At 41.6% G+C, this 26,719-nt stretch overlaps 1 protein-coding gene across 9 annotated transcripts in view; it reads right to left on the reverse strand.

Moving 5' to 3' along the window:
- The window catches only part of CCDC138 (coiled-coil domain containing 138), a 78,898-nt gene that overhangs the window by 31,892 nt on the left and 20,287 nt on the right, over positions 1-26,719 (reverse strand). For 5 of the 9 annotated variants that reach the window (XM_030569318.1, XM_030569303.1, XM_030569363.1 and 2 more), the window contains 6 exons: positions 24,844-24,864; positions 24,447-24,524; positions 24,255-24,365; positions 21,677-21,829; positions 13,145-13,261; positions 10,923-11,115 (listed from right to left, as the gene is read on the reverse strand). In XM_030569318.1, the coding sequence (XP_030425178.1) occupies positions 10,923-11,115; positions 13,145-13,261; positions 21,677-21,829; positions 24,255-24,365; positions 24,447-24,524; positions 24,844-24,864 (673 nt within the window). The remainder of the gene's footprint in view (positions 1-10,922; positions 11,116-13,144; positions 13,262-21,676; positions 21,830-24,254; positions 24,366-24,446; positions 24,525-24,843; positions 24,865-26,719) is intronic. The other 4 variants (XM_030569308.1, XM_030569327.1, XM_030569338.1 and 1 more) reach the window with 4 other exon arrangements.

Genomic DNA, 26,719 nt, shown 5'->3' on the forward strand with positions numbered 1-26,719 from the left:
TGTAGTAAGAAAAGTTTAGTTACAGTGCCACCTCCTGGATTTACGACACTTTAGAAGAAACAAGTAATCTTACTGAAACTCTTGCACTATGAATAGAAGAAAATCAGTGCTTTACTTTCAATGTGTGATCAAAATTCGTACGTTGTAATTTCACGAATGTGCTTTTATTATTGCAGATCATACTTAACCATAGCATATAAACTAACAGTAAAAATAAATAATGAGAAGCTAAAAAGTTTTACCATTGCAAGTACTGGCTTTAGCTGTTTAGCTTGATTAATGAGTCTTGGTATGGCGACTTTTCATGTTGGGGTTTGTTTGTTTTTTAATATCAGGACGGATCTCTTATCAATGTGATTCTCATTTTAAGAATATATTTCACATTAGTCTATTGGTAGAATAATATTCTTCTAATTATTAGGACCTATATCTGTTTTAAAAACTTCAAAAACCAAATCTAAGATTCACCTTTATCAGGAATTTCAGTCTTAAAACAAACAAGCAGTGACAGGGTAAACTTCAACATAATGTCACACTAATGTGCTTCCTAACTAGTCTGGAGAGATCACATCTGTAAATATGAAAGCACAGTTCAATCTCCAGAGTTATTTAATCCTTAGCTTCCCTGGTCAGGCTGCCAATGATAAAAGTAGTAGTAGTCTTGTGATGTGGACATCTACCTACTGGGAACTGGCCTGAAATCACTAACACATTTCATGGAAGCCACTGAATAGCCACCCAATAGATCTCAGGGTAGATGGTGAACAGAAGTTGACATTGCAGATGGATTTATATTGGCAGCCGAAACGTGAAAATCTCTATAGCGCATTACCAGTTCTCCAAAATACACAGTCCCCCTGTCCCTCTATTCTCTATAACAGCTGTTTTAAAATTTGGAAACATTCTACAAAACAAAGAATGGGTTTTATTAGCACAATCCTCATTTAAAATCAAGAGTCAAAGAATAGGTGGCTGAACTCTCTCAAGCTCTATCGACTAATCCTTTTCTCCAGATGCTCAGATAATGATGAGCACCACCTCAATGCATAGATGGAACAGAACAAGGATAAATTTAACCAATTAGCAATTTAACAGTAAATTAAATTACCTCCGTGGTGAAAACCTGCAAAGGAATGTCAATAGCAGAAACATGACATACTTTCCCATCTAGGGATGAATGCCCCCATGGGGACCTCAAATTCACTGAACTGGGTGTCTCTCTCTCTTGCCCCAATACTGGATACACTGAGAGGCTCAGATCCCTTTGTGTGGAAGGGCAGGAGGAAGGAAGGTGTATTAATTTAGATGGAATATATGGGCCAAAAGTGTTAACATAACCCAGTTATTGTCCAACATTAAGCAGTGTTAAACAAGGTTTGGTGTACAGAGATCTCAGCTTGCTTAGTATCATGGCAAACACACCATTAAAAATCCTTTTAACATTTTATTAAAGATACAGAAAAAGAAGAAAAACAATTAAAGCATTTTAAATGTAAAATATTAAATAAGGTTTTCATTATAACAACATCCCTTGTTCCCCTTAGCTGAAGATAATTTTTAGGAGGAAAAATCCTCATTTGACAGTCTCTTAGATGGTATCAAAGATGGTAATAACTGTCTTTTTTGGGGAAAAGAAAGTAAGTTAGTTGAGATGGGCTGGAGTGAAGCCACATGCAAAAAGTGGGGAGAAAAGAACAGCAGAGATTGAAATTCAGCTTTTGTCTCTGATATTGACTCTCACTTAGAATCTCACTCCTGCAAAAACACATGCACAGCACAGTCTTATTAGCCACTCCGAGACCAACCAGCATTGGGGTGTTTAGGGCAGTGCTTTTAGCTACCTCCTTCTGGTCACAGGCTTACAGAGCTGTAGTAATGAATACAGTCTTGACTGGCTAAACCAGAGACTCCTAGTAAAGAGAAGGAAAAACCGAGGGATAGGAAAGATAAGAAATAAGGTAGGGAAGGAAAAGGATGCACGAGGAATGGGGAGGTCACAAAGTCTCACATCCCATGGTGTTTGGGATTCAGCTGGAGTCAGCAGAGGTGCCAATGTCATCTGAGTCCCACTCTCTGGCCCAGTCTGGTCAGGACATCTCTCAGGATTAGGACAAAGAAGGTCTGTGGTCCCAGGAAATGGTGGAGGTGGCAGCCATGATGGTGAAGCTCCCTCTGATAGTCCATTTTTCTCCGTAAGTCTCTTTCTTTAAGGACCCTACAGAGGAGTGGTGGGTGGAACAGGATAAATTTGTAGGCCCAGTTATCACAACATGGGGTATGTGTCCTGCTCAGGGGTAGATTATCCTTTGCTTGCTCTTGCAAGGGCTATGTTGATCCCGGCCAAGATCTTCCCTTCCATGAGCAGTGGCTCCTTCTTCCTGGTCACATAGGGCATTATGGTGCTCCAGAGCAGCTACAGGAAAGCAGCAACCACTCTCAATACTTCCTCCTAATGACATATGCCTGGCAACACCTCTGGCCTCCCCCTTCCCACTTGGAGGAAAAGGACTCTGGCAATGGCTCCTCCTCCTGCTCTCTTTCAACAATGGTGCTGCTTCCCCTGCTAACAAGGTAGCTGCTTAAAAGTATAGTTACTTAACCTATAGTAATTGGTTCTTTAAGATGTGTGGTCCACAGAGATTCCACTCCTAGTGCTCATGCAACCCATGCACACGATACTGGATTTTTGTTGGCTACGAGTGTTCATTGGAGCTGTGCTCTAAGCTGCCAGAGCTCTAGTAGAATAAGCTCTCTTGTGGCTAGGAAGATCTCTTCTAGCTAACTCATAAGTTCTTGTGCGGTCAGAAACCCACCCGGATAGCCTCTGAGTGGATACAGGTTGGTTCCTGACCACATAAACAAAAGTCATGAATACAGTAGGTGTGCTCCTGAACGATTTTGTTCTATCTAAATAAATTGAATTCTGATATCACCTTAGGCAGGAATTTAGGGGAAAGTCTAAGGGTAACCCTGTACTTCTGAAATGCTAGAGGGTATCAGACACGAGAGCCATGAATCTCTTCTACCCTCCTAGCTGACAAAACGGCCATCAGGAAAGGAATTTTCATGGACAGGTGGCAAAGGAAACAAGATGCTAAGGTCTCCAAAGCGGAACCTGTCGACACTGCTTATACTATACTTAGGTTCCAAGAGGGAGGTGGACTTCTGAACTGGGGGGAAAAAATGAGACCCTTCAGGAAATGTATTACTGTTTGGTGGGAATAAGAGTTTAATTCACATATTGCTGCTAGATGGACTCTTATGTTGATGGAAAACCCAGATTGCCTTAGGGCTAACAAAAAGTCCAGTATTGATTAAATTGGTACTATCAGAGAGAAATTGGGTACTGAGATGCCCAAATAGAAAAGCTCTTCCATTTAGCTCTATAAGTCAGTCTAGTTGAAGGTTTCCTTAACTAGAGTAGAATGTTCTGAACCTCTGTGGATGTCATCCAGCCCACACTCAGGTCGTCAAGTGTAAAGATTTTGGACCAGATAGAGAAGCTGACCACTGTTCTGAGAGACTGTGTCAGGCAAAATGGGTAAGATGGCTATGTTGGTAGGTTTAGAAGTTCTGAAAACCAGAATTGCCATGCCCATGCAGGGGCTACCATGCTCATTTGATCTGTATCGTGCTTCAGTTTCCTCGCGATACTAGGAATCATGAGGATCAATGGAAACATGAACATCAAACACATTGTCCAAAGGATGAGGAAGATGTCTATTAGTGAGCTGAGCTTGTGCTCCTCCTGGAGCAGAATGTCTGATACTCGTTGTAGTTTGCTGTGAGTAGGTCTAAATTTGGGAACTCCCATTTGAAGAAAATGTTGTGTACGACTGTGTCTTTGAGAGACCACTTGTGGTTTTCAAAAGTATCTTCTGAAATTATATCCCAGTATGTTCTGAAGACCAGGAGGATGTAAGACTACTGGTGTGACAATGTAGAATGCACCACTCCTATAGATGGCCTTCTGACAGAGACAGTGATGACCTTGGTTCCTCCTTTGCCTATTGATATAGTGCACTGCTGCACTATAGTAGACAGAAAGCCTTGCATGCCAGGTGGATGGCTCTGAGCTCTAAAATATACATGTGTGTGTGTATACCATCACACCTGAATAGTCAAATGATCCAGATGAGATCCCTACTCGAGTAGGGGCATCTGTTATCACAATCTTTACAGGCAGGGGTATGGAAAAGGGAACTCTAACTCTGCTGCACAAATGAAATGGTCTCTACATGAGTTTAATAAGGAGAGGACTTTTTGCAGGAAAGCTATCATCATGGAGTCATAGAAACGTAGTGCTGGAGAAGTCATCTAGTCTAACCACCTGTGTTGAGTCATGACCAAGTAAGTCAAGACCATCCTTGATAGGTGTTTATCTAACCTGATCATAATCACCTCCAGTGATGAAGATTCTACAAATTTCCTTGGTAACTTCATCCAGTGCTTAACTATCTCTATAGTTAGAAAGCTTTTACTAGTATCCAACCTAAATCTCCCTTGCTGCAGATTAAGTCCATTATTTCTTGCCCTACTTTCAGTGGACATGGAGAGCAACTGATTACTGTCTTCTTTGAAACAATCCTTAACATATCTGCAGACTTATCAGGTACCCACTCAGTCTTCTTTTCTCAAGACTAAACATGCCCATTTTGTATTTGTGAATTTTATTTTTCCTTCCTAAATGTATTTGGCTTTACTGTTGACTTCAGACCAAAACTACTATTTATCAAGGTAATTTTAAATTTCTAATCTTCTTCCAGCATAGTGTTATCCACATATTTTATAAGCTCCACTTCATTATCCCAGTCAATGTAAATTCTGACCAGGGTCAGATCCCTGCAGAACTCTACTGATATGTCCTCCCGGTTTGATAGAAAACCATTGATAGCTACTCTAAATAGTTTTTCAATCATTTGTGCACCAACCTTACAATAATTACAGCTAGACCACATTTCTCTAGTTTGCTTATAAGAATGTCATGTGAAACTGTGTCAAAAGCCTTACTAAAATCAGGTCCACGGCTTCCCTTATCCACTAGGCCAAATATATGCACTGTCTGCTGGGTTGATACACTGATCTCCATCATCTTTGCATGGATCAAAGGTGAAGTTTGTCATGCTGTGTGACATAAACATACATGACAATGTATCCTAAAAGTCTGAGACGCATTCTCAGGTGGGGCTGAAGTTGACTGATGAGGTCCAGTATTGCCTGAAACCTTCACTGTGGAAAGCTCAAGCTGTTTTGGGGTCTGAACACTACTACTAATAACTCTATTTTCTGCTTCAAAATCAGTATGGATTTTGTCTCTGTTGACCCTAAGACCTAGCAAGATGAAGAGTTTCAGGATTGTCTGTACCGGATTGGTCGCCTGTTGTGGTGATCTTCCTCACATTAGCCAGACATCGAAAGTAACAATGTATCTAGATTCCTTTTGCTTTTAGGTGAGTTTTCACTACCAACAGATACTTGGGTGAAAACACTTGGAGCTGTACAAAAGCCAAAGGGCTGGGACTCTGCACCACCAGTGTGATGTTCCTACCAAATATCTCAGGTATTTCCAGTGGAGATGTGAAAATAGACATCTTGTGGGTCAAGAGCCATGAACCAGTCCATAGGATCTAATTAAAGAACCTAGGGTTAACATTTTGAACTTAAAACAATGGATGAAAGTGTTGAGACATCAAACATCAAGGAAGGGTCTCCAGCCCCCTTTCTTCTTTGGAATTAAGGAGTGGGAGCAAAAGCCCTGGTGCCTTAACTCCAAGGATACAAGCAGGAACAACAGAGGGACTCCATCTCCTGCTTCAGTTGTCTCTCATGAGGAGGGTCTCTGAAAAGGGATGGGAAATGGGAGAGGGGATTGAAAGGAATTGTGCGGCAAATGTGCCGCTAGATGAAGCGTGCTGCAGCAACTCACCTGCAATGACTCATCCCTCCAGAGCCTCCAGAGACTCAGCCCTCAGGCACGCTGCAGCAACCTATCCCTGAGCAGCAATTGGGTCAGATGATTCCTAGGTACAGGTATTTCACTGACCCCACCAGAGCTGCAAGTTAGTAGCACTGTTGAACAGACCCAGCCTGGAAACCTCCTCCTGCCTCACAGCGCAGCAGACTCCCTAGGCTTCCAACCTGCCCTTGATCCAGTTCCTGTTCCTGTCCCAGCCTGCCCAATCCTTGTCCATGCCCTACTCTGGCCTTACTCCAGCTCTGTTACTGACCTGCTCCAGTCCTGCATCCACCTCCTGAGCCCTGGACTCACAATCAGGCTTCAACCCTTGGCCTGCATCTTGACTCCAACTATAATACTTATTTGGCTTGTCTATGGACTCTGACCTCAGCTCTGACCCATAGCCTGTCCCTAGACCCCAGTTTTACCATTGCCCTTGGCCCAGCATCCAACTTCGACCATCTCTCTTAAACACCAGCCTGACTGCTTGGAGCTAGAGCCTGATAGGGACTGAAAGTGAATGGGATACCCATTGGTCACAATCTCAAGAACCCACCAGATTGAGGTAATGCCAAAGGTGCTGGGGGGAGGGGAGGGGAGAGAGAGAATAGAGCAGAAAAGATCCTGTAGATGTCCAAGCAGACTAATGACATTAGTGTCAAACCTGCTGCCCATTTGAAACACCTTACTATGGGGAGCCAAAGATAAAAGAGAGGGTCACCTCCGGTGAAGTCTCTGCCTCATCTTCATTGGCTCCAAAGACCTTGCTGGATGACTATAGTCTTGTGTCAAGTAGTGCAGCTTGAAACATGTTTGGTGTCATGGTTGCTTCCCTTTCTGAGTTGTGATACAAAATCCCAAGCAGCACAGAATAGTTCTGGAATCTTTTAAAGTATGGATGGCTTTATCAGCTCCCCTACTAAAGAAGTCAATTCCCTCAAAATGGGAGGTCCTAACTTGTCACCTTGCCTCTCTAGAAATACTGAATGACTGGGGAGCCATGGCAACCTTCTCATGGGTATTGCAGAGGCCGCTGTTTGCACCAGTCAGACATGTTCAACAGTCTGTAGTGCTGTCCAAGTTGTCAGTTGGCTCTCCGACATAAGAGATTTAAGCTCTGCTTCGTGCTATCAACAAAACTAGATTTGACCTATTTTAAGAAATCCTACCTTGAGAGCGCGCACTGTAATATGCTATCCTCATTTGCACTTCTGAATGAGTAGACCTTCCAGCCAAAAGAGATTCAATGTTTTTGTTCCTTTTCAGTGTGGACAGATTTCAGAGGACTTTTCTGTTTTGTCTTCTCTCGTATACTGCTTGCACAAGTAGAGAGCCCAGTGCAGGATGTGAGTAAAAAAAATATTCCAATCCTTTTGCAGGGACCTGAAGTCTTCTCAGAACCAGGCTAAGACAGAAGCAGGTAAATGACAGATGAAAATGACAAGCTCCAGCAGGGCATCAATTACTGCCATGGTTAAGCTCCCTGGTGTTGCAAAGCATAATATATGTCCAAGAACTTGTGTTGTTTCTCTAGCATAATCTTAAGGGGAATATCGTAATGCCTTTTATTAAGTCTTGGAGAACCCTGAATTCATCTGCAGAGGCCAGTGTAGGTTGGATCATTGCCTCACTGGGGGAAGAGGAGGAAAATTCAGTCCAAACTTGATGTTCTTCCTCTAGAGAATTTTTTTTTTTTTTTTTTTTTTTTTTTTTTTTTTTAACATTCGTGTCCTCTGGTCTTTTCAGCAGCTGTGGTTGGAGCAACAGAGTTCCCAAACGGAGACCTAGCCCAGGGAGGAGGCAGGTTTCCTGAAACAGTGTTGAACATCTGAAGGGGATGGTCCAGGATGGTTAGAAATCGAATTAATATGGGTAGGATTAATGCACTGGAGGGCACACTGGGGGATACCTACTTGGGTGACCCCTCTGAGATCCTGACCTCTTTCTAGCTCCTTTGAAATTCTTCCCTGGAATCTGTCTCAGATTCTCACTGAACTATCCTGGGGGGAAGATAAAAGGCAAGCAGATGATGATTCTCTGCTGTGCTCAGCAGTAGAGGAGGGGAAAAAAAAGGGGGTTGCTGTCATAACTTTCATAACTTTCCTACTCAGATCTGAACCTTAGAGTTCAGAACATGAGAAGCTAGCATGAAACCTCCAAACTTAATTACCAGCTTGGATCTGATATGGCTGCCACCAGCCAGAACATTCCAGTGTCTGGCTCACTCTGGTCTCCCCAAAACCTTCCCTGGGGGACCCCAAGACTCAGATGCCCTGAGTCTCACCACAAAGGCAAATAACCCACTTCCCTTCCGCCTCTTTACCTCCTTCCAGATTTCCCCGCCCTGGGTACTCTAGGATATTCCCTGCTTCAAGTCCTTGAAACACAAGTACCGAGAGATCAAATCTCTCTCTCCCCTCACCCAGAGAGTATGCAAAGTCAGGCTTAGTAAATCTAACACAAAGAGATTTTCCCCCTCCCTTCGTTCCTTAGCCTTAACCAGTGAAAAAACTCAAACAGGTCTTAAAAAGAAAGCTTTATATAAAAAGAAAGAATAAGACATAAAAATGGTCTCTGTATCAAGGTGACAATATACAGGGTCAATTGCTTAAAAAAAAAATGAATAAACAGCCTTATCCAAAAAGAATACAATTTAACACATTCCAGCAACTACACACATGTAAATACAAAAAAAAAAACAAAACAATATAAACCTATTGTCTTACTATCCTTGTACTTACAACTTGGAAACAGAAGATTAGAAAGCCTGGAGATAGAGAGATCACTCTCAGAGCCGAGAGGGTCACCGAACCAAGACAAAGAACACTCACCCAAAAACTTCCCTCCCTTGACATTTGAAAAATCTTGTTTTCTGATTCGTCCTCTGGTCAGGTGTTTGGTTCCCTTTGTCAACCCTTTACAGGTAAAAGAACATTAACCCTTAGCTGTCTGTTTATGACAGTTGCCTCTTCTAGGAGAAAGGCAGTCATATCAGGTAATAACCTGTATATAGATTACATTGGTATAGGAGATAACTCTCTGGCCAAGCATGGTGGCTGTACTTCAAGGAGCTATGTACTGACCTTCCTAAGTATCTCCAGCAGAGTTGACTCAGATACTGGGCCTACTGAGAGGTTGCCTTGGTGCTAAGGTAGCCGGGACCAATGTATCAGGAACTATACAGTTAGTCAATACTAAGAAGTGGAAAACTGCTACTTTGAGGACGTAGTTAGAGCAGAGGCACTAGATATTAAGGTGCTCTGTACGATATTCGGTAACATAGGCAGCTCTGCCCTTAGATTTAGGTATCATGTGAGCTGCCTTAGAAATTGGTATTGGAATGGGCCTTCTTGCTCTTATGACCCTTCGCCGACTGAGCCCATGGTAAATCATAGTGACTTTTCCGCCTCTTGCTAAGTGCCAGAAAAGTAGACCTAGGCTCATCTTTGCAGTGGTGCTCCTTACTGCACATGAAAGACGTCAATGCTAATGTACCAGCAGATGAAGGAGTCCTCTACAAGGAAACCACCAAGGAGATCAAAATAGAGGCGCACTGACACTGAGGATTCTCTGAAGATCTCCTTGAGTCTGAGGAGATATGAATTGACTTCTCCAGCAGGAATAATTTCAGCCTCACCTTCATTGCTCTCTCTGTGCTTGGAGAAAGAGCAACACAAGGAACAATGTTCCAGAATGTGTCCTTCACCAAGACATATCGATCATTGAGCGTGACCATCGTTGATGGGTATCGCAGTGTCACATGAAAGACAGGTCTTAAACCCTAGTGACTTAACTTCTGCCATGATCCTAGTACTCCTGTATGTGGATGTGCGCCTAGGTTATCAAAAACTTACTGATTGACTATGCTAAATATAATAGTCTTGTTTTTTAATAGACCAACAGATAAAAGAAAACAATTACTCTAACACTAATATTAAAACAATCTAAACTAGCTAAGCTAACTCTCATAGTGTGAAAGAGAAGTAGACATTGCCAAGGGTTCCATTCTGCAACTATGCAGATAAGAAACTGGGAAGGGCCCTCTTCCCTTTATGCCCTCAGATGGGGATTGTGATGCAAGGGTACTTAATGTGGAATATGTGGATGATCACTTGAACTGATGCTTTCCTGCCCCAGCCTCAGGTAGCATGGTTCTGACTGGCCTTTGGCAGTGGAAAGAGGATAGGGGTAGAGCAAAATAGCAGGCAGGTAAGATAAGGGCTGCATGGCGTATGGGTGTATACCAGCCCCAATTTCAGCACAGCTGAAAATGACCCACCAATTTAGAACATATCTTCTGCCCAATTCTATCTCACCATGATTTGTCCTCCAGTTAGGGAAGTCACCTACGAAATCATCATGCCTACTTAATAGATATGTCAGCAACAAGGACAATGCAGCTCACCATGCACTCAAACATGCAAATGACTACCACAGCATGCTTGAATACTACTAGCCTGAACATGAAACATGCGGTCTCCCTAAAGAGCAGTGCAAAAATAACCGCTTATTTATTTCAGCTATAAATACCCCCCCAGCTATCTGAATCACCTAGGCAGCCATAACATCACTCAAAAAATGAAATTGAACTTTGAATAAAACTTCATTTATTCTTGTATCATTTTGATCCTTTTGGATAGCTAAACGTGAAATATACAATCACCAACATGTCTATTTTCCACTTCCCTTTTTGCTGTAGATCCACCTTGACAATGTCAATTTATATCGTACGCTACATATGAACATCTTAATATAATTCAGGCTATAACTTTAGAAAGCCTTCTGTTTGCTGCAGCATACTTTGTTTGTTAATAAAGTAAAACTTCAAGAACATATTCCTCACTTTACAATTACAAGGTACTTCAGACACAGATATAATACAATCCACTTGATGGACTTTGTGTATTTGGTTTTTGCCCAAACAAAGGCTATTTACTAAATGCAATAAAAACATTTAAGAACTTACCTTGTGTTACTGTTTTGAGTACAATTAAAGTTGATACAAATCTCAAAGGTAAAATGGAACTCTTAAAGAAAGCTGCTATCTTTGGTTTACTTTCAGCAGGTTGCTCAGAAGAACCATGTTGGTTTCCCTTAGTTCCTATGCCTTTGAATATGTCTTCACCAAGCCTCCTCATTGTTGATGTCATAGTTGAATGCTGTTGTAAACATTGTATCCATTTTATAATAGTAAATGTAATCACACAACTTTAAAATAGACTTTGCTTTAAGTACGATATTTCTAGAACTGTACGTTCTGAGGGATGTTACATATACAGGTGGCAGTAAATTAAAAATATTACAATTAAACTTAGCCAGTATTAAAATAACACTGAGACACAAATAAATCTAGTAAACCCAGACTATAACAGAATCTGCCTTTAAATTATCCTGTTTTGCCTAGATACTATGGGATGGCAATCTAAAAGCAGTTACTGTTCTGTTAAATCTAGCAGAATACAATATTTGCAATGTACCCATAAAGACAATTTAAGGACACAATTTGAATTTAAAAAAAATTAAATTACTAAACTACCAACTTGCACTTACTCTCCCACATTGAGTGACAACATACAATTAGTAGAGAAGGAAGCATTGAATATGAGATTAATTTCTTTAAGAACATTGTAAATGACCTCAATTTCAAGACTCAGACATTCACATGTCAATTTTCTGTAACGAACCAGTCCATGTGAGATTGAAGTAAATTAGGTAATGAATGCAAAAGGAGTGATGTAGTTTAAGATCATGTATTGGTGAAAAGTAAAATTATAAATGAAAACAAATTTTAAGAAAAATATTGGCTGTAGGATGACATTCTATACCCAATGTTTCAGCACAATATCATTTAAAAGTGACAAGCGAATTCTCTTTTCATCCACAGCTATCACATATATTCCCATATGGAAAATGTTCAAAATTAAAGCTAAGCTTAAAGGAGGGGATTTTCAAAGTTGCCTAAGGCAATTAGACGCCCAAGTCCCATTGAAACTCAATAGCGGTAAACACCCAATTCTTTTAAGAGCCTTTGAAAATCTCAACCAAAAGCGGGATGGATTTTGGAAACCCTAAACCATTTAGTTATGGTATAGTGCTGCAATAAAATGCCTCCAAAGTTTAAAGAAATGATCACTCATGTATATAATGCTTTGTTACTCTTTTGCTAGGGGACAGTCTTAAAACCCCAGTAGCCTTTACAACAGCTTATATTCTTTTTTTTTTTTTTTTTTTTTTCGCTCAGACCCACTGTGTTTCTATATTAAAGAAAATCAATATATTAAGTAATTACAATTATGTAAAATTAATTAAGGAGAATTTATGTATAATACACTGACATATTACAGAAGTCTTCATCAGCAAAGGAAAAAGTATATTATTGGAGATCATGTCACTGAATTGGAAAGGCAAAACGGGGGGGAGGGGGGGCAGAATATATTCTTCACACTGTTAATATAATGCATCTTTAATGTGATCCAAATTAAAAAAAAATACAGATGCTCATGTAAAAACAATCCGCTTTGTAACTTCAGCTTCATTTATTAGAATCTAAGTCCCCAGTCCTGCAAAGATTTAGACACGTGCCTAGCTTTGCATTCAAAGGGCCTACTCAGAGTATACAAGTTAGGCATGTGCATAAATTTTTGCAGGATTGGACCTTAAGATATGACACCATTTATGCTGCTACAGTACGGTTCTGTAAGAACTTCCATTACATACTGGATGAAAACATTTACTTCAAGATTAAACAATACAAGGTTTCACTTAGGGAGCATCTTTTGTTTAACATCCATAAAATGGGAATTTCCTTCTCTAGCTGAGAAGAATGTTGTGAAGATAAATTCAAGATTTGTGAGGTTTTCAGACATTACAATAGGGGCTACATAAGTCCCTAGACAGATAAAGCATGGATCAGATCTATAATATAAAACTAAATACAGGATTGATAAAAATAACTGTGACATAACAAAACAGTTTTAAATTACTATCTTAACTTTTTTCCCTTTGCCTCATATCTGCAGCAAATTATTTGAATTTGAATGTTGTGAAGGCTGATGTTTTTTTTAAAACTATACTCAGTATATTGAAAAGCATCTATCTTATATAATAGTATCTGAGCATCTTCTGAGAATGAGCATTCTGAACATGAAATATTAAAGAATTATTCTGTAAGTAGAATACATGTTTTACCTGTGTCCCACAGTTTAGCTGCCTTATAGCCCAGTAAATAAATTTAATTACAGGCATATGTAGTTTAGGGTTCACAAATGGCATCCACTGGAGTTGTTCAGCAACGATAGGTAAAAGCTGGAAAAATGTACAGTGGTAGTTTTATACAGCATCTGTCACTGAGTAAACAACTTAAATTCCTGGATGGTAATGAATTGCACATGCAAATACTTATCTGGCAGATCCAGTGCATTGAATACGTTTAGCATACGCACAGCAAGTACATAAAAATTACATAATTATAGTTTAATAGCATGTAACTCAGATTATTATTTTTTAAAAAGGCTGACTTCTAAAATGGACTCAAAATGTTGCATAAATTCCTGTTTTTCTCAAAAAGTATGAGCCCAATCTATGTGAAATTTCACACAGGGCTAGGATTTATGCCCTATGAATTTTCTGTGTAGTTTGTTTGATTTCTCTTTGTAAAATGCACTGACACCTTAACTCTGTCTCCAAAGGAAATAAATGGCTACTGACCACTATGGTAAATGATGTTCGTCAAGATACGTTGTGCACATATACATTCCACTGTATGTGTGCATGTGCACCCAATGCACTTGAATCAAAGACTTTTGCCAGCAGTACTTGGACGTCTTTGTGCATGCCGTTGAGTGTATAAAAAGGTGGAGTCACCCTGATTTCCTCTCAGTTCCTTTGCAGCAGAAAAACAATGACACTTTCAAATTACAATAAAGAAGGAAGGCTCATGGAATGCATATGTGCACAACACATCTCAAAGAACAGTTACAGTAGACAAAGTACTGGTAACCATTTTTTCTTCTTCAAGTGATAGTTCACATGTACATCTCTACCCCAATATAACGCTGTTCTTGGGAGCCAAAAAATCTTAGCGTGTTATAGGTGAAACCACGTTAAATGGAACTTGCTCTGATCCGCCAGAACACATAACCCTGCCCCTCCCCAGGAGCACTGCTTTACCGCGTTATATCCAAATTCGTGTTATATCATGTAGTGTTATATCAGGTAGAGGTGTACATTCCACTGTAGGTGATTTACAAGCAGTTGCCCTGAAGGCAGTGAGACTTCAGAACTAGGCAAACAGGGAATGACGTACAGATTTGTTAAAGTCCACATCAGCTCATGATACATGAGTGATGGCATAGTCTGGAGAAGTGATGACATAGTGTCTGGTGAAAGTATGTATAGATGTAGCCACCTTACAGATGCCCACAGTCAATATGTTGTTTAGAAAAGCTGTTGAAGTCCCTTGTAGACTCAGCAATTACATTTGCTAATTCGTAACAGGATTTTATGCATGAAGATATCCAATATGACACTCACTGAGCCAAGATTGCTTGACCTTTTACTCTTTCTGCATAGGCCACAAAGAGTCTAGGTAAGATTCTAAATGACTTGGTTCTATGGATGTAGCAATGTATGGCCCTATGCACATCAAGGCAGTGCAGTCTCTCCCCTCTCTCAGCTTGAGGCTTTGGAAAAAATACTGGTAAATGAATAGTTTGGTTCAGCTGAATGTCTGTAATCACTTTCAGATGAATTCTGGATGTGCTTCTAAAGCAGTTTTATCCTTGTGAAAAATAGTGAATGGATATTAATACCTATTATCTTAGAAACTCTCCTGGCAGATGTAACTGCCACCACAAATATAGTTTTCATAGAAAGGTAGAATAATGAGCAAGATGTCCTAGGCACAAAGGGAGGTCTCGTTAGATGGGATTCTGATAGGACAGTATGCACAAGTAAGTCCTTTAAGAAACATCACTAACATCAGATGTAAGAAAAGGAAAGGTTGTGCAGTAACTGGAGTTCTTCAGGATGCGTGTCCCTATGGGTGCTCCACTTTAGGTGGTGGTGTGTCCTGGTGCCATCAAACAGAGATTTATGGTAGCAGTGTCCAAATGGGTTGTGCGTGTGCAGTTTAGGTGTCTCATAGTGCCACTGGTGCCGCGTGCAGCACACGCACAACCTGAGCCCTCCAGTTCTTTCTCTACCGCAGAGTCGTCACTGCAAACTCTGAAGTAGAGAGGAGGAGGGCAGGTAGTGGAGCACTCACAGGCACACACATCTCAAAGAACTCCGATTACTGTACAAAGGGAGTAATCTTTCCTCCTCCTTTGAGTAGTGTCCCTGTAGGTGCCCCACTTCAGGTGACTGTAGAGCAGTGCCCCTCTGAGGGGTGAGGGGACTTTAGGTTCGTTCAAGTCACTGAGGTAAGTGCTGTGAGGCCCACTACGGTGTCAGTCCTGGAGTCCTGTGTGACTGCATACTGCTTTGCGAATGTGTGGACGGATGCCCAGGTGGTCACCTTACAGATCTCTAGTATTGGAACGTTATTGAGGAAAGCTACTGAGATTGAAATGGACCTAGCAGAATGTGCTCTAATGTGCTCCGGTGATTCTAGATTCCGGATATGGCAGCACATCTGAATGCATGTGGAAATCCATTTGGATAATCTCTGGGATAAAACATCTCCTTTTGAGAGTTTGGTAGTAGAAATTAAAAGTCTAGGGGATTTCCTGAAAGGTTTGGTTCTTTCAAGGTAGAACACTAGTGCCCTTCTAAAGTCTAGAGTGCATAGGTAGCTTCTGTTGGAGTACTAAGAGACTTAGGGTAGAATGTCGGCAGGTGAATAGATTGGTTCATGTGAAATGATGGTTACTTTCAGTAAGAATTTAGGGTGTGGCAGAACATCACACATTTGCAATTCATCAGGGATGCTAACAGACCGATAGTGGGAATGCCCCACCCTTTGAAAACTGAACTCAGGACCTCTCCATTCATCTCCCATTCGTAATCCTGGGAGAAGTACCTGCTGGGCGTATCTGCTGTCGTGTTCTGACAGCCTGGCAGGTAACATGCTGTGATGTTTATGTTATGTTGTATGCACCAATTCCAAAGTCTCACGGCTTCTGTGCAAAGAGAATGTGAGCGAGCTCCTCCTTGCCTGTTGATGCAGTACATATAGGTGATACTGTCGGTCATAATTCGAATGGATTTGTTCCATATATGAGGTAGGAAATGTCTGCAGGCACTGTGGACTGCTCGTAGCTCTAGGAAATTGACGTACAGTTGAGTCTCTCCTGCAGACCATTTACCCTATATTGTATATTGACATATGTGAGCACCCAACCTACTAGTGAGGCATCTGTGGTGATCACTGTTGCTGGGGCCTCCTATTGGAAAGGGACACCCATACAGACATTTTATGGCCTTGTCCACCATTGTAATGAGTTCAGGACATTTGATAGAACTGTGAGCCGCTTGTATATGTTGGTACGTATACGTTGCTTAGCCAACCTTGTAGGCATCGCATATGTAGTCTTGCATGTTATACCACAAACGTCATGGCCGCCATGGGTCCTAGTAATTGTTGGACAGTGCAAGCCTGAACTTGAGGACTGACTTGTACCTCTGAGACAAGGTTCGTGAGGTTTGTGAATTTGGTAAGGAGTAATGATGCCTTGGCTTCTATGGCGCTGAGATGTGCCCCAATAAAGTCTAGTTGTTGGACCGGGTTTGTGGTTGATTTCTATTCGTTTATTTGTAGACCCAGCTCCCGGAATAGTGTGATAGTCGACTGCACTGCGTCCATTGTGTCTCGTAGAGTTGGGCCTTTCATGAGGCAATCATCCAGGTTGGAGGAAATCATCATTCTCTGTTTGCGGAGATGTGCTGCTACCACTGCCAGCGTTTTGGAGAAGACTCTTGGTGTTGCAGACAGGCTGAATGGAAGTACTCTGTATTGGAAGTGTTCTTGTCCTACCGTGAATCGTAGAAATTTCCTATGAGCAGGATGAATTGTGATACGCAAATAAGCATCTTGCAGATTGAGGACTGAAAACTAGTCCCCCTTTTGCAGTGCTGGGAGTATTATACCCAATGTGACCAGCTTTTGGGATCTTGTTGGGCTTCCGCAGATCCAGGATGAGTCTCCATCCCCCAGCTTGTGCTGATTTGTCTTTACCTCCTCTAGTGGGATGTCTTGGCTTTGCGCGACCCTCTTGAACAGCTCTTGAAATTGTTTAAAGTCATCCGCCGAGGTTGGTGTGTGTGTGTGGGGGGGGCGCATAACTGCCTCATTTGGGGAGGAAGATGAATTATGCACAGGAGATGCGTCATGGTCTATGCCCCACTCTGTATCCTCTCCCCATTCCTGTGTCTCTGAGGGTTGTGGTGTGGGAGACGCTGGGTTAGAGCGCAGTTCACATCTATGTGCTATGGGCAGTCTAGAATGCTGACTCCATTGCATCCATTGCATTGGGAAAGCCATAGGAGGGTACATACTTGTGGGTCCGCACCATGGTTGGTTCATTCAGTGTGTTGGACCCATGTGGCTCCATTTTGGTCGGTGGGCCTTACATGAGGAGTGATGTGAAGATAGGGGGTATTGTCCCTGCATCTCCGCCTCATCATCACTGGAGAACCATGCCATATCTTGTGGGCTTTGATCTCCTCTGGAGCCCATGGGGGCCCCCTTGGCACCGAGTATTGGTGAATGTGGTGCTGATGAAATTTCTAAGTCTCTCTAGTGCAGCAGAGACTGTGTTGGTGCTGATTTCTGAGTATTCAGTGCCAAGGGTGCTTTCCCTTTCGTTGATGGAGTCAGTGCCCACCGGGGTGTTGTTTGGCTAGTGCTGACTTGGTGGTGTCTACTGGTGCCGACAGTGTCGGTGGATACATGGTGCCTGAGACACTCGGTGCCAAGTCCTGTACCGGTGAGCTCGGTGCCATGGAGGAGGCATGTTTGTGTTGGTGCCTTGACTCTGTTTCTTTCTTTCTGACCTTGGTGGTGCCTGGAGCTTTATAGGTGCTCACCTGAGAGTAAGATGGCATCGGGGGTAGCAACCTCACAGGAGACCACCTCTGTTTTTGCAGATCTCTCTGCGAAGATGTTTGAGCACTCTTTTTGGTTTTTCAAAGGGCAGGTCTCCTTTTCCATCTTGAGGAGTGCCCGGAGAGATTGTTTGCTTGTTCTCCTCAGGCTGGAGAGCCTTCTCCATCAAGATCATTTTAAGCCAAAGATTCCTGTCCCATCAGGCTCTGGCTTTCAGGTTGCTGCAGTGGGAGTATTTCTGGGGAATATGCCCCTCACCCAGGCAACATATGCATAAAGAAAGTTTATCTGAAACAGGCATAGCATTGTTCATTTGAAGCCTGGAGACCCCGGCATTTTAACTAGTACCTATCCCTTAAGGGAGAGGGAGGGGACTGTCTAACAAACTAACAAGAATTTTTTTTTTTACACTAACACAAACAATCTGTAACAACTTATCTTAGTGCTTATCTAAAAGCTATATCTTAATGGTTTTAGGGAGAAGTGCTAACACTACCCCTTTGCTCCGTCTTAAGCTGAGAACGGTTGAGAAAGAACTGGAGGGCTTGGGTCGTGTGCGCACTACATGAGGAACCAATAGCACCGCAAGGTGACCCGCACGAACTGTTACCATAAATCTCCGATCGATGGCGCTGGAATGTATCGCCACCTAAAGTGGAGCACCCACAGGGACACTACTCTAGTCTTTAATGTGAGGGTGAACAGAGATGAGGCTAGATGAACTCTAACTGAGGGCATGTCTTCACTAGCAATGTTAATGTGCTGCCACAGCAGCACTTTAATGTGGCTGTGTAATCGCTGTATAGAGCTCTCTCAGCGCTATAAAAAAACCACCTCCATGAGGGGAATAGCTGCCAGTGCTGGTGCACTGTCTACACTGGCACTTTACAGCGCTGAAACTCACAGCACCCAGGGGTGTGTTTTTTCACACCTTGGAGTGTGTTTTTTCACACCCCTGAGTGAGAAAGTCGCAGCGCTGTAAAGTGCCAATGTAGACAAGCCCTTAAAGCCCTGTTTGCTTTGGTTTTGGTGTTTTGTTTTCTTAAAGGTACAGCAAGTAATCTAAGAGGCTCTGAACCTCAGCTCAAGAACATTCATGCAAGTATGCAAATCAGCATGTCCAAAGAGTGCTTTGTTGGGAGATAGACTGACCAAAGGCAGAGCTACAAGCATCTGAGGTAAAGTCTGGAATGCTGAGTCACATATTTGAATGATGCCATTTGATCTGTAAATCACATGCAGGATTGTACCATAGTTCCAATTTCGGCCTTGAGGCCCTCGCAAAGGTTGACAATGGTCAGAAACCTGTTTTGAGGTAGATAAGCAGTTGCTGGGATTGCACCTATAAATATGACCTTTTTGACAGGAATTGAAGTTTATTTTTCTGCATTTATTCTTAGTCGCAAACAAGTAAACAGCAACCGGCTCTGAAGAACGTTGTTCCTACTTGCTCCTTTGACCCAACCTCAGACCAGACAGACATCCAGGCAAAGAAAATCTGGATAACCCAGAACTGGAGGAGAGCAGCAAGGGCCGTATGGCTGGTAAAGACCCTTGGGGCTGATGAAAAGCAAAATGGGTGCACTTGGTACTGGCAGTGAGAGTCTTTAACCATAAATCTCAAGTAATTCCTTGGGCCTTGGAAATAAGAGTCCTGTAAACAGAAGGCAGCTTACCAGTCTTCAAGATTGAGGGCAGGGATAATGGACAAAAGGGAAACCATCCTGAAATTCAGTTTTCTGATTAACTTTTTTAATTTCCTCAAATCCAGGATAGGCATTAGCCCTCCTCTTTTTTAGCCATTACCAGGAGATAGTCTGGGGGTGGATGAATGAAAAACAATCAAAGTCTTAGGAAGACACTTGGTGGCACTCACTAGCCTTCTTTGATATAAGAGGTAGGGAGGCCAGGGTCTGCCAGAAGATCTTAGCAGGATCAAGGTGGGCCTCATTAATAGATAGAGCTACTCTTCCTGGAGCAAAATTGAATTGCAAAAAATGTAATCTGGATAAATCAGAAAATAAAGTTGATGAGACTCAGTACTTTTAAGTATTTAAAAAAACAAAAGAGATCTATAGTTCAGCACCACTGTTTCCTGGGGATGGCCACTAAAAGATGAGCTTTGTTTTAAGGAATTCCTTCTTTAGTAATTTTTTAAAATTTAGATTTCCTTACTTTAGTGGAAACAGCAAGTGGAAATGGCAGGGGGAGAGAAATAAGTTTTCCTGAGAACTTCAGTGACTCTCTTCAGAGACTATTGTTTGGAAAGGAAAGATAAGGAATAAGGGGGTTAACATACAGTAATAACCCCACCTTTTATAAATCTCCATACTGAATCTTCCAATACGTTTATTAACACATTATTTTAAATTAGGCATGCAGATCTGCTTAGAAAAAAGGATGAGGGGAAAGAACCTGGACAGGTGCAGAGAAAGGCAACAAAAATTATTAGGGCTATGGAATGGCTTCCACATGAGGAAAGATTAAAAAAAACTGGAGGCTTGTCTTCCGATACAGCGCTGCAGTAGTGAAGATGCTCTCTCTTTGGCACAGTAACATCTCCAGTTGGCCTATTTAATCCACCCCCCAAGAGGTGGTAGCTATGTTGACAGGAGAAAGTCTCCCATCAACATAGCGCTGACTACCTGGGTGGTTAGGTCAGTATAACTACATTGCCCAGGAGGTATGGATTTTTCACAGCCCTGAGCAATGCTGTTATACTGACATAAGTCTGTAACATAGACCTGGACCGGGACTTTTCTATCTTGGAAAAGAGACTACTAAAGGGACATTTGATATAGGTCTATAAAATTATGAATGGTGTGGAGAAATTGAATAAGGAAGTGTTATTCATCTCTTTACATAACCCAACAACTAGGGATCACCCAATGAAATTAATAGGCAGCAGGTTTAAAATAAATAAAAGGAAGCACTTCTTCACACAACACCCAGTCAACCTGTTGCCAGGGGACGTTGTGAAGGACAAAACTATAACTGGGTTTTAAAAAGAGTTGGTAAGTTCATGGATAATAAGTACATCAATGGATATTAGCCAAGAAGATCCAAGACACAACCCCATGCTTTGGGTGTCCTAAGACTCTCTCTGCCCTAAAGGGGATGGATTACTCAATTGTCCTGTTCTGTTCATTCTCTCTGAAGCATCTGGCTAGGATGACCAGACAGCAAGTGTGAAAAATCGGGACAGGGGGTGAGGGGTAATAGGAGCCTATATAAGAAAAAAAGACCCCAAAATCAGGACTGTCCCTATAAAATTGGGACATCTGGTCACCCTACATCCAGCATTAGACACTGTCAGATGACGGGATAGTAGGCTAGATGGATCATTGCTCTGACCCAGTGTGCCCATTCTTATGTTCAACGTTGCAGGGAAGAATGAACACAGAAGTCTAAAAATCCTCTCACTGAAAGAAGTGATCATGAGTAAGAGATGGCTTACAATGGGACAGGAACTTAGTATCTTATTTTTCTTTAAAGTGCCTGTATTTTTGGAGCTATAAGTGTCAAAACGCCACTAAATATTACTGTCTGAATGAATACTGAACTGTTAACTATGAACAATTATTTCTGTTTTGTTACAGTATTCAAACTATATATAAATAAAACTGGCACATACTGGCCACAAGGTTTAAAAAAAACAATCCAAACCTGTTTACCTTTGCACACTTTTCTTGTGTGTAATTTTTGTGGGTGTATGTTAATGTTTGATTGTCTCTTCCTTCTTCCTCTATTTTCACTTTGAGGAACTGATCTGAGATCCAGTCCATAAGAACAGTTAAAAGCTCATAAACATGTGAATTAAGTGGTCCCTGTAACAACCATAACATTAAATAAGATTATAAAGCTTTTCCAAAACACATGGAATAGTATTAGAGCCTCTCAAAGAAAACAGATTGGTATGTCAGAATATGAAAACAGTTTTAACATTTTATTATATGTATTTGGAGTAGGATGGATGAATGCCTGAGAAAAATTAGGAGTTTAGACCATTATTTGTGGTGATTATTGGTTGGCAGAAAACACAACAGGTACGAAATTTACATAAAGTATTAGAAAAACATCTTCATGCACAGAATGGGTCTGTTTTACAACTTTGGTCATAACGTGAAAGACAACTGCATAATTCACAGGTATTGTCAACACGTGGTAATTTTTATGTGGGAAATGTTAGATGCACTAAACAATTCATAACACTTTCTTGTACGTAGCCCACTGCTATTAAAATTTACCTCATTAACTACAACTGAATAATGTTCATTCTAATAATCAATAAGTTAAAAGAATTAAGAACAAGACTTCAGAAGAACAAAACCTCCCCCAACATCCAGTTTGCCTTCTCCAATACATTAACTATTGAATTTACAATACATTAACTATTAAATTTTTGTAGGCTTGTCAGGGGAAAAAAAGGCAGATACATTCAAGGAAGTTTCTAGGATCAGCCCCCAGTGGGAAAAATCTAGTTCCCTTAAAGCAGTGGTCCCCAACCTTTTTGTGACCAGTAGCACATTCACATTTTCAGAAGAGTGTGGTGTGCGCCAACAATTTTTCAAGGCTTATTTTGTATTTGTACATAAAATAATACAAAAAAAAATATTTAATATTATATAATATATGAATCCAGAGAGAAGAGAGAAGCCGGAGAGAAGCCGCGAGGACAGAGAACACTGGCGCCCACAGCCCCGGAGTACTCTGTCCCCAGCAGGTGCAGGGGCCCTGATTCTCTCCCCTGCTGGGCACTAGGCAAATCCCGCGCCTGCCGGGGACCGAGAACACCGGTGCGCTCAGCCTACAGCTCCGGAGCTCTCTGCCCCAGCCGGCACGGGGACGCAGCTTCTCTCCCCTGCTGGGCACTAGGCAGGTACACATAAATGCCCCGGAGGGCGCCATGGTGTCCACGGGCACCACGTTGGGAACCGCTGCCTTAAAGCAAAGAGAAAGTTGTGTATAATATTTCAAGCAATATTCCAAATAATTTCATTGCTAGATTTCATAATTACCATAAGGGATATAATAGTGGAAAACTGACAGATGGCACACTATTAAATAGGACAAAACTGCGATAAGAAATATTATTTACAAAAGCAAAAGAGAATGCTTCAAGACAGAAGGAAGGAAGGTGACCATATTGCAATCATGTATGAAACATGTCAGCATTTACTCAGTTTTTCCCTCACTAGAGGCTTTTTCTACTATAAGCACTAAGAGCATAATTACCTATGGCTCACAAGTTAATCTTCCTATATCTGACATCACTTACCAGTTTTTCTTTTCAATTAACTATAGAAAGCTGTACACAGAGATATTATTTACATTGTGGAGTAACCAAAATGTGCTAAGAACTTTCCAAACAGTGGAAGAAACAGACATGCAATTCAAAAAGATGGACAGATTAAAAGAGGGTTGATGAGATGCAACATAAAAGCAAAGTGATCAGGATGATAAGAAGTGCACTTCTTTTTAGTGACACATTTAAATGTTATTCTTTTTCCAGTTAAACACACTCAATTTTCCCCAATGCAATCCCATTGTTCTTATTCCCTGAACACTTTAACCCAGGGGTAGGCAACCTATGGCACGAGTGCCAAAGGCGACATGCGAGCTGATTTTCAGTGGCATTCACACTGCCCAGGTCCTGGCTAGCGGTCTGGGGGGATGGAGGGGAGCTCTGCATTTTAATTTAATTTTAAATGAAGCTTCTTAAACATTTTAAAAACCTTATTTACTTTACATACAACAATGGTTTAGTTACATATTATAGACTTATAGAAAGAGATCTTCTAAAAAGGTTAAAATGTGTTACTGGCAGGCGAAACCTTAAATCAGAGTGAATAAATGAAGACTCGGCACATCACTTCTGAAAGGTTGCCGACTCCTGCTTTAACCCCTTTCCTAGTATAACTGAGTAGTTCACTCATATCATAAATAAATGACATGAGTAAATTACTTCACTAGTTTCCTAAAGACATATGAAAAGTGGGTCTTCTAGAAAGATAGTCCAATATCTAATACACCTCTAAGTCAGTAGAACGCTGTCCTCAGGAGCCAAAAAAATCTTACCGCGTTATAGGTGAAACCGCGTTATAACAGACTTGCTTTGATCCACCGGAATGCGCAGTCCCGCGCTCCTGGAGCACTGCTTTACTACGTTATATCCGAATTTGTGTTATATCAAGGTAGAGATGTATTCTTAATTAAGACAGAAGTTTCCTTTCCTCCTCGTTTGTGCCTTACCTTACAAATTTTTGATGCTGCTGCCATTTTTTCCTGCTTCACAGATTTAATTTCTTGCATTGCTTGAGAAACATCTTTAGATTTCTGTATTGTTAAAAATTCATGCTTCCTCTGCAACAGGATATATTAAATAAATTAGATTTGACTTGTTTCTTACAAGGGAAGAAGTAATAAGGAAAAACTAAGTCTCACTTGTAAATTCTCTAAACGTGCTTGTACTTTTCTTGCTTGAACTTCCAGCTTCTTGTTCTGCTCACTTACATCACTTAACTAAAAGAATCGGAAAATATGTTTCAAATATTTGTGGGTTCAAAAATAGTTTTAAACTCATTCTTTACTTCAGATAAAGATTGTTCAAAAATCATTAGTTATAGGCAGCTTGATTTATTAAAGTGCAAATTTATCTGCTCTTTGTTTGAACAAAGCAATGGTCATTCACCTCTTTATAAAGAGAGTCAGCTAGTAAGAGCTCTGCTAACTGTTCAGTGTAATGTATAATAAGCTATGTCCTGTGAATTGAGAATTCAACTTTCAAGCCAAACACTGGGCTCACATTATCTACAGACACACCCAAATTCAGAAACCATACCTTCAAGAAGAGTGAGGTTTTCTGAAAAAGACATATACAATTAATTTGAAATTATCTGCGTGCATAGCTCTATGCATTATATTAATGTGTGTACAGTGACAGTTATAGGTATCTTTACAGCTTCAAAGCACTATCCGCATAACTAATTTCGCTAGAGCAGTCTCTCTGGACAAGCGTCTATATTGTGGAATGAAGCGTACACTATACACAAACTTACACCAGTGCTCTGAAAAGGAACTGAGAATTCACTTTCAGACACTTGACTGGTTGGTTCTTGCTCACATGCTCAGAGTCTAACTGATCACCATATGTAGAGTATGGAAAGCATTTTCCCCTCACGCCAGACTGGCAGGGAGTTTGGGGTTTTTTGCCTCTCTCTGGAGCAGGGAGCACAAATCACTTGCTAGGATCCTCAGGGTCTCTCTCATTTAATCAGTCCCCAGCCATGGCAGGGACTTCGGGCATGGTCTCACACTGGTCTCTCCTGTTCTCTGTCTTAAGGCTTGGCTACACTTGTGTCATAAACAGATAGCTAAGGGTTAATGTCTCTTTCACCTGAAGCACCTGACCAGAGGACCAATCAGGAAACAGGATTTTTTCAGCTCTGGAGGGAGGGTTTTTTGTGTGTGAGGTTTTTTTTTGTTCTGGTCTGTCTGCCTGCTTTTCTCTCAGCTTTGAGAGGTGATTTCTGTTTTCTAATCTTCTGTTTCCAGTTGTAAGTACGAAAAGATCAGATAGAATTTATATGTTTCTTTTGTATTTACATGAATATAGTTGCTGGAGTGCTTTGATTTGTATTCTTTTTGAATAAGGCTGTTTATTCAATATTCTTTTAAGCAGTTGACCCTGTATTTGTCACCTTAATGCAGAGAGACTATTTGTATGTATTTTTCTTTCTTTCTTATATAAAGCTTTCTTTTTAAGACCTGTTGAAGTTTTCTTTACTGGGAAACTTCAGGGAAATTGAGTCTGTACTCACCAGGGAATTGGTGGGAGGAAAGTCAGAGGGAGATCTGTGTGTGTTGGATTTCTTCGCCTGACTTTGCATACCCTCTGGGTGAGGGAGGGAAAGAGAGATTAACTCGGTAATTCTGTTCTCCAGGACTGGGAACGGAGAGGGGGAGTCACTCTGTTTAGATTCACAGAGCTTGCGTCTGTGTATCTCGCATGGTCTCACACTGGTCTCTCCTGTTCTCTGTCTTAAGGGCTTGGCTACACTTGCGAGTTACAGCACAATAAAGGAGTCCCGGGCGCACTAGCTCACTACCCATCCACACTGGCAAGGCACGTAAAGCACTCTCCTTCGTGGCTACAGCGCTGCTTGTTCTCTGCCTCAGTGAGCGGACTAACATTTGCTGCACCTCCACTGGAGTGCTGCCGCGCCAGTGTAAAGCGAGTGTTGCATTACTACGCTCTGATCAGCCTCTGGAAACGTCCCATAATCCCCTTAAGTCAAGTGGCCACTCTTGTCTTTGTTTTGAATCGCAGCGGGAATGCGGATATGCCCTTTCAAGCTCTGTTCCTGAAAACCAGCTGCTTATCTTCCCCAAGACAAAGCAATCATTAGTGTGGAATGCTGTGAGTGAGAGAGAGAGGCCGGGGCAGAGGGAGGGGTCTGCTGCTGTCTGAACTTACAAGACAGCATGCTGACATCTCAGCCCCCCAAAAACCCACTCCTCGCCCCCACATACACACAACACACTCCCTGTCATACTCCACTCCACCCTACCATTTGAAAAGCATGTTGCAGTCACTTGCATGCTGGGATAGCTGTCCATAATGCACTGCTCCCAATGCCACTGCAAGTGCCACAAATGTGGCCACACCAGTGCACTTGAAGCTGTCAGTGTGCACAGACTGCAGCACTTTCCCTACT

Source organism: Gopherus evgoodei, chromosome 1, assembly GCF_007399415.2.
Source record: "Gopherus evgoodei ecotype Sinaloan lineage chromosome 1, rGopEvg1_v1.p, whole genome shotgun sequence".
Taxonomy (NCBI): domain Eukaryota; kingdom Metazoa; phylum Chordata; order Testudines; family Testudinidae; genus Gopherus; species Gopherus evgoodei.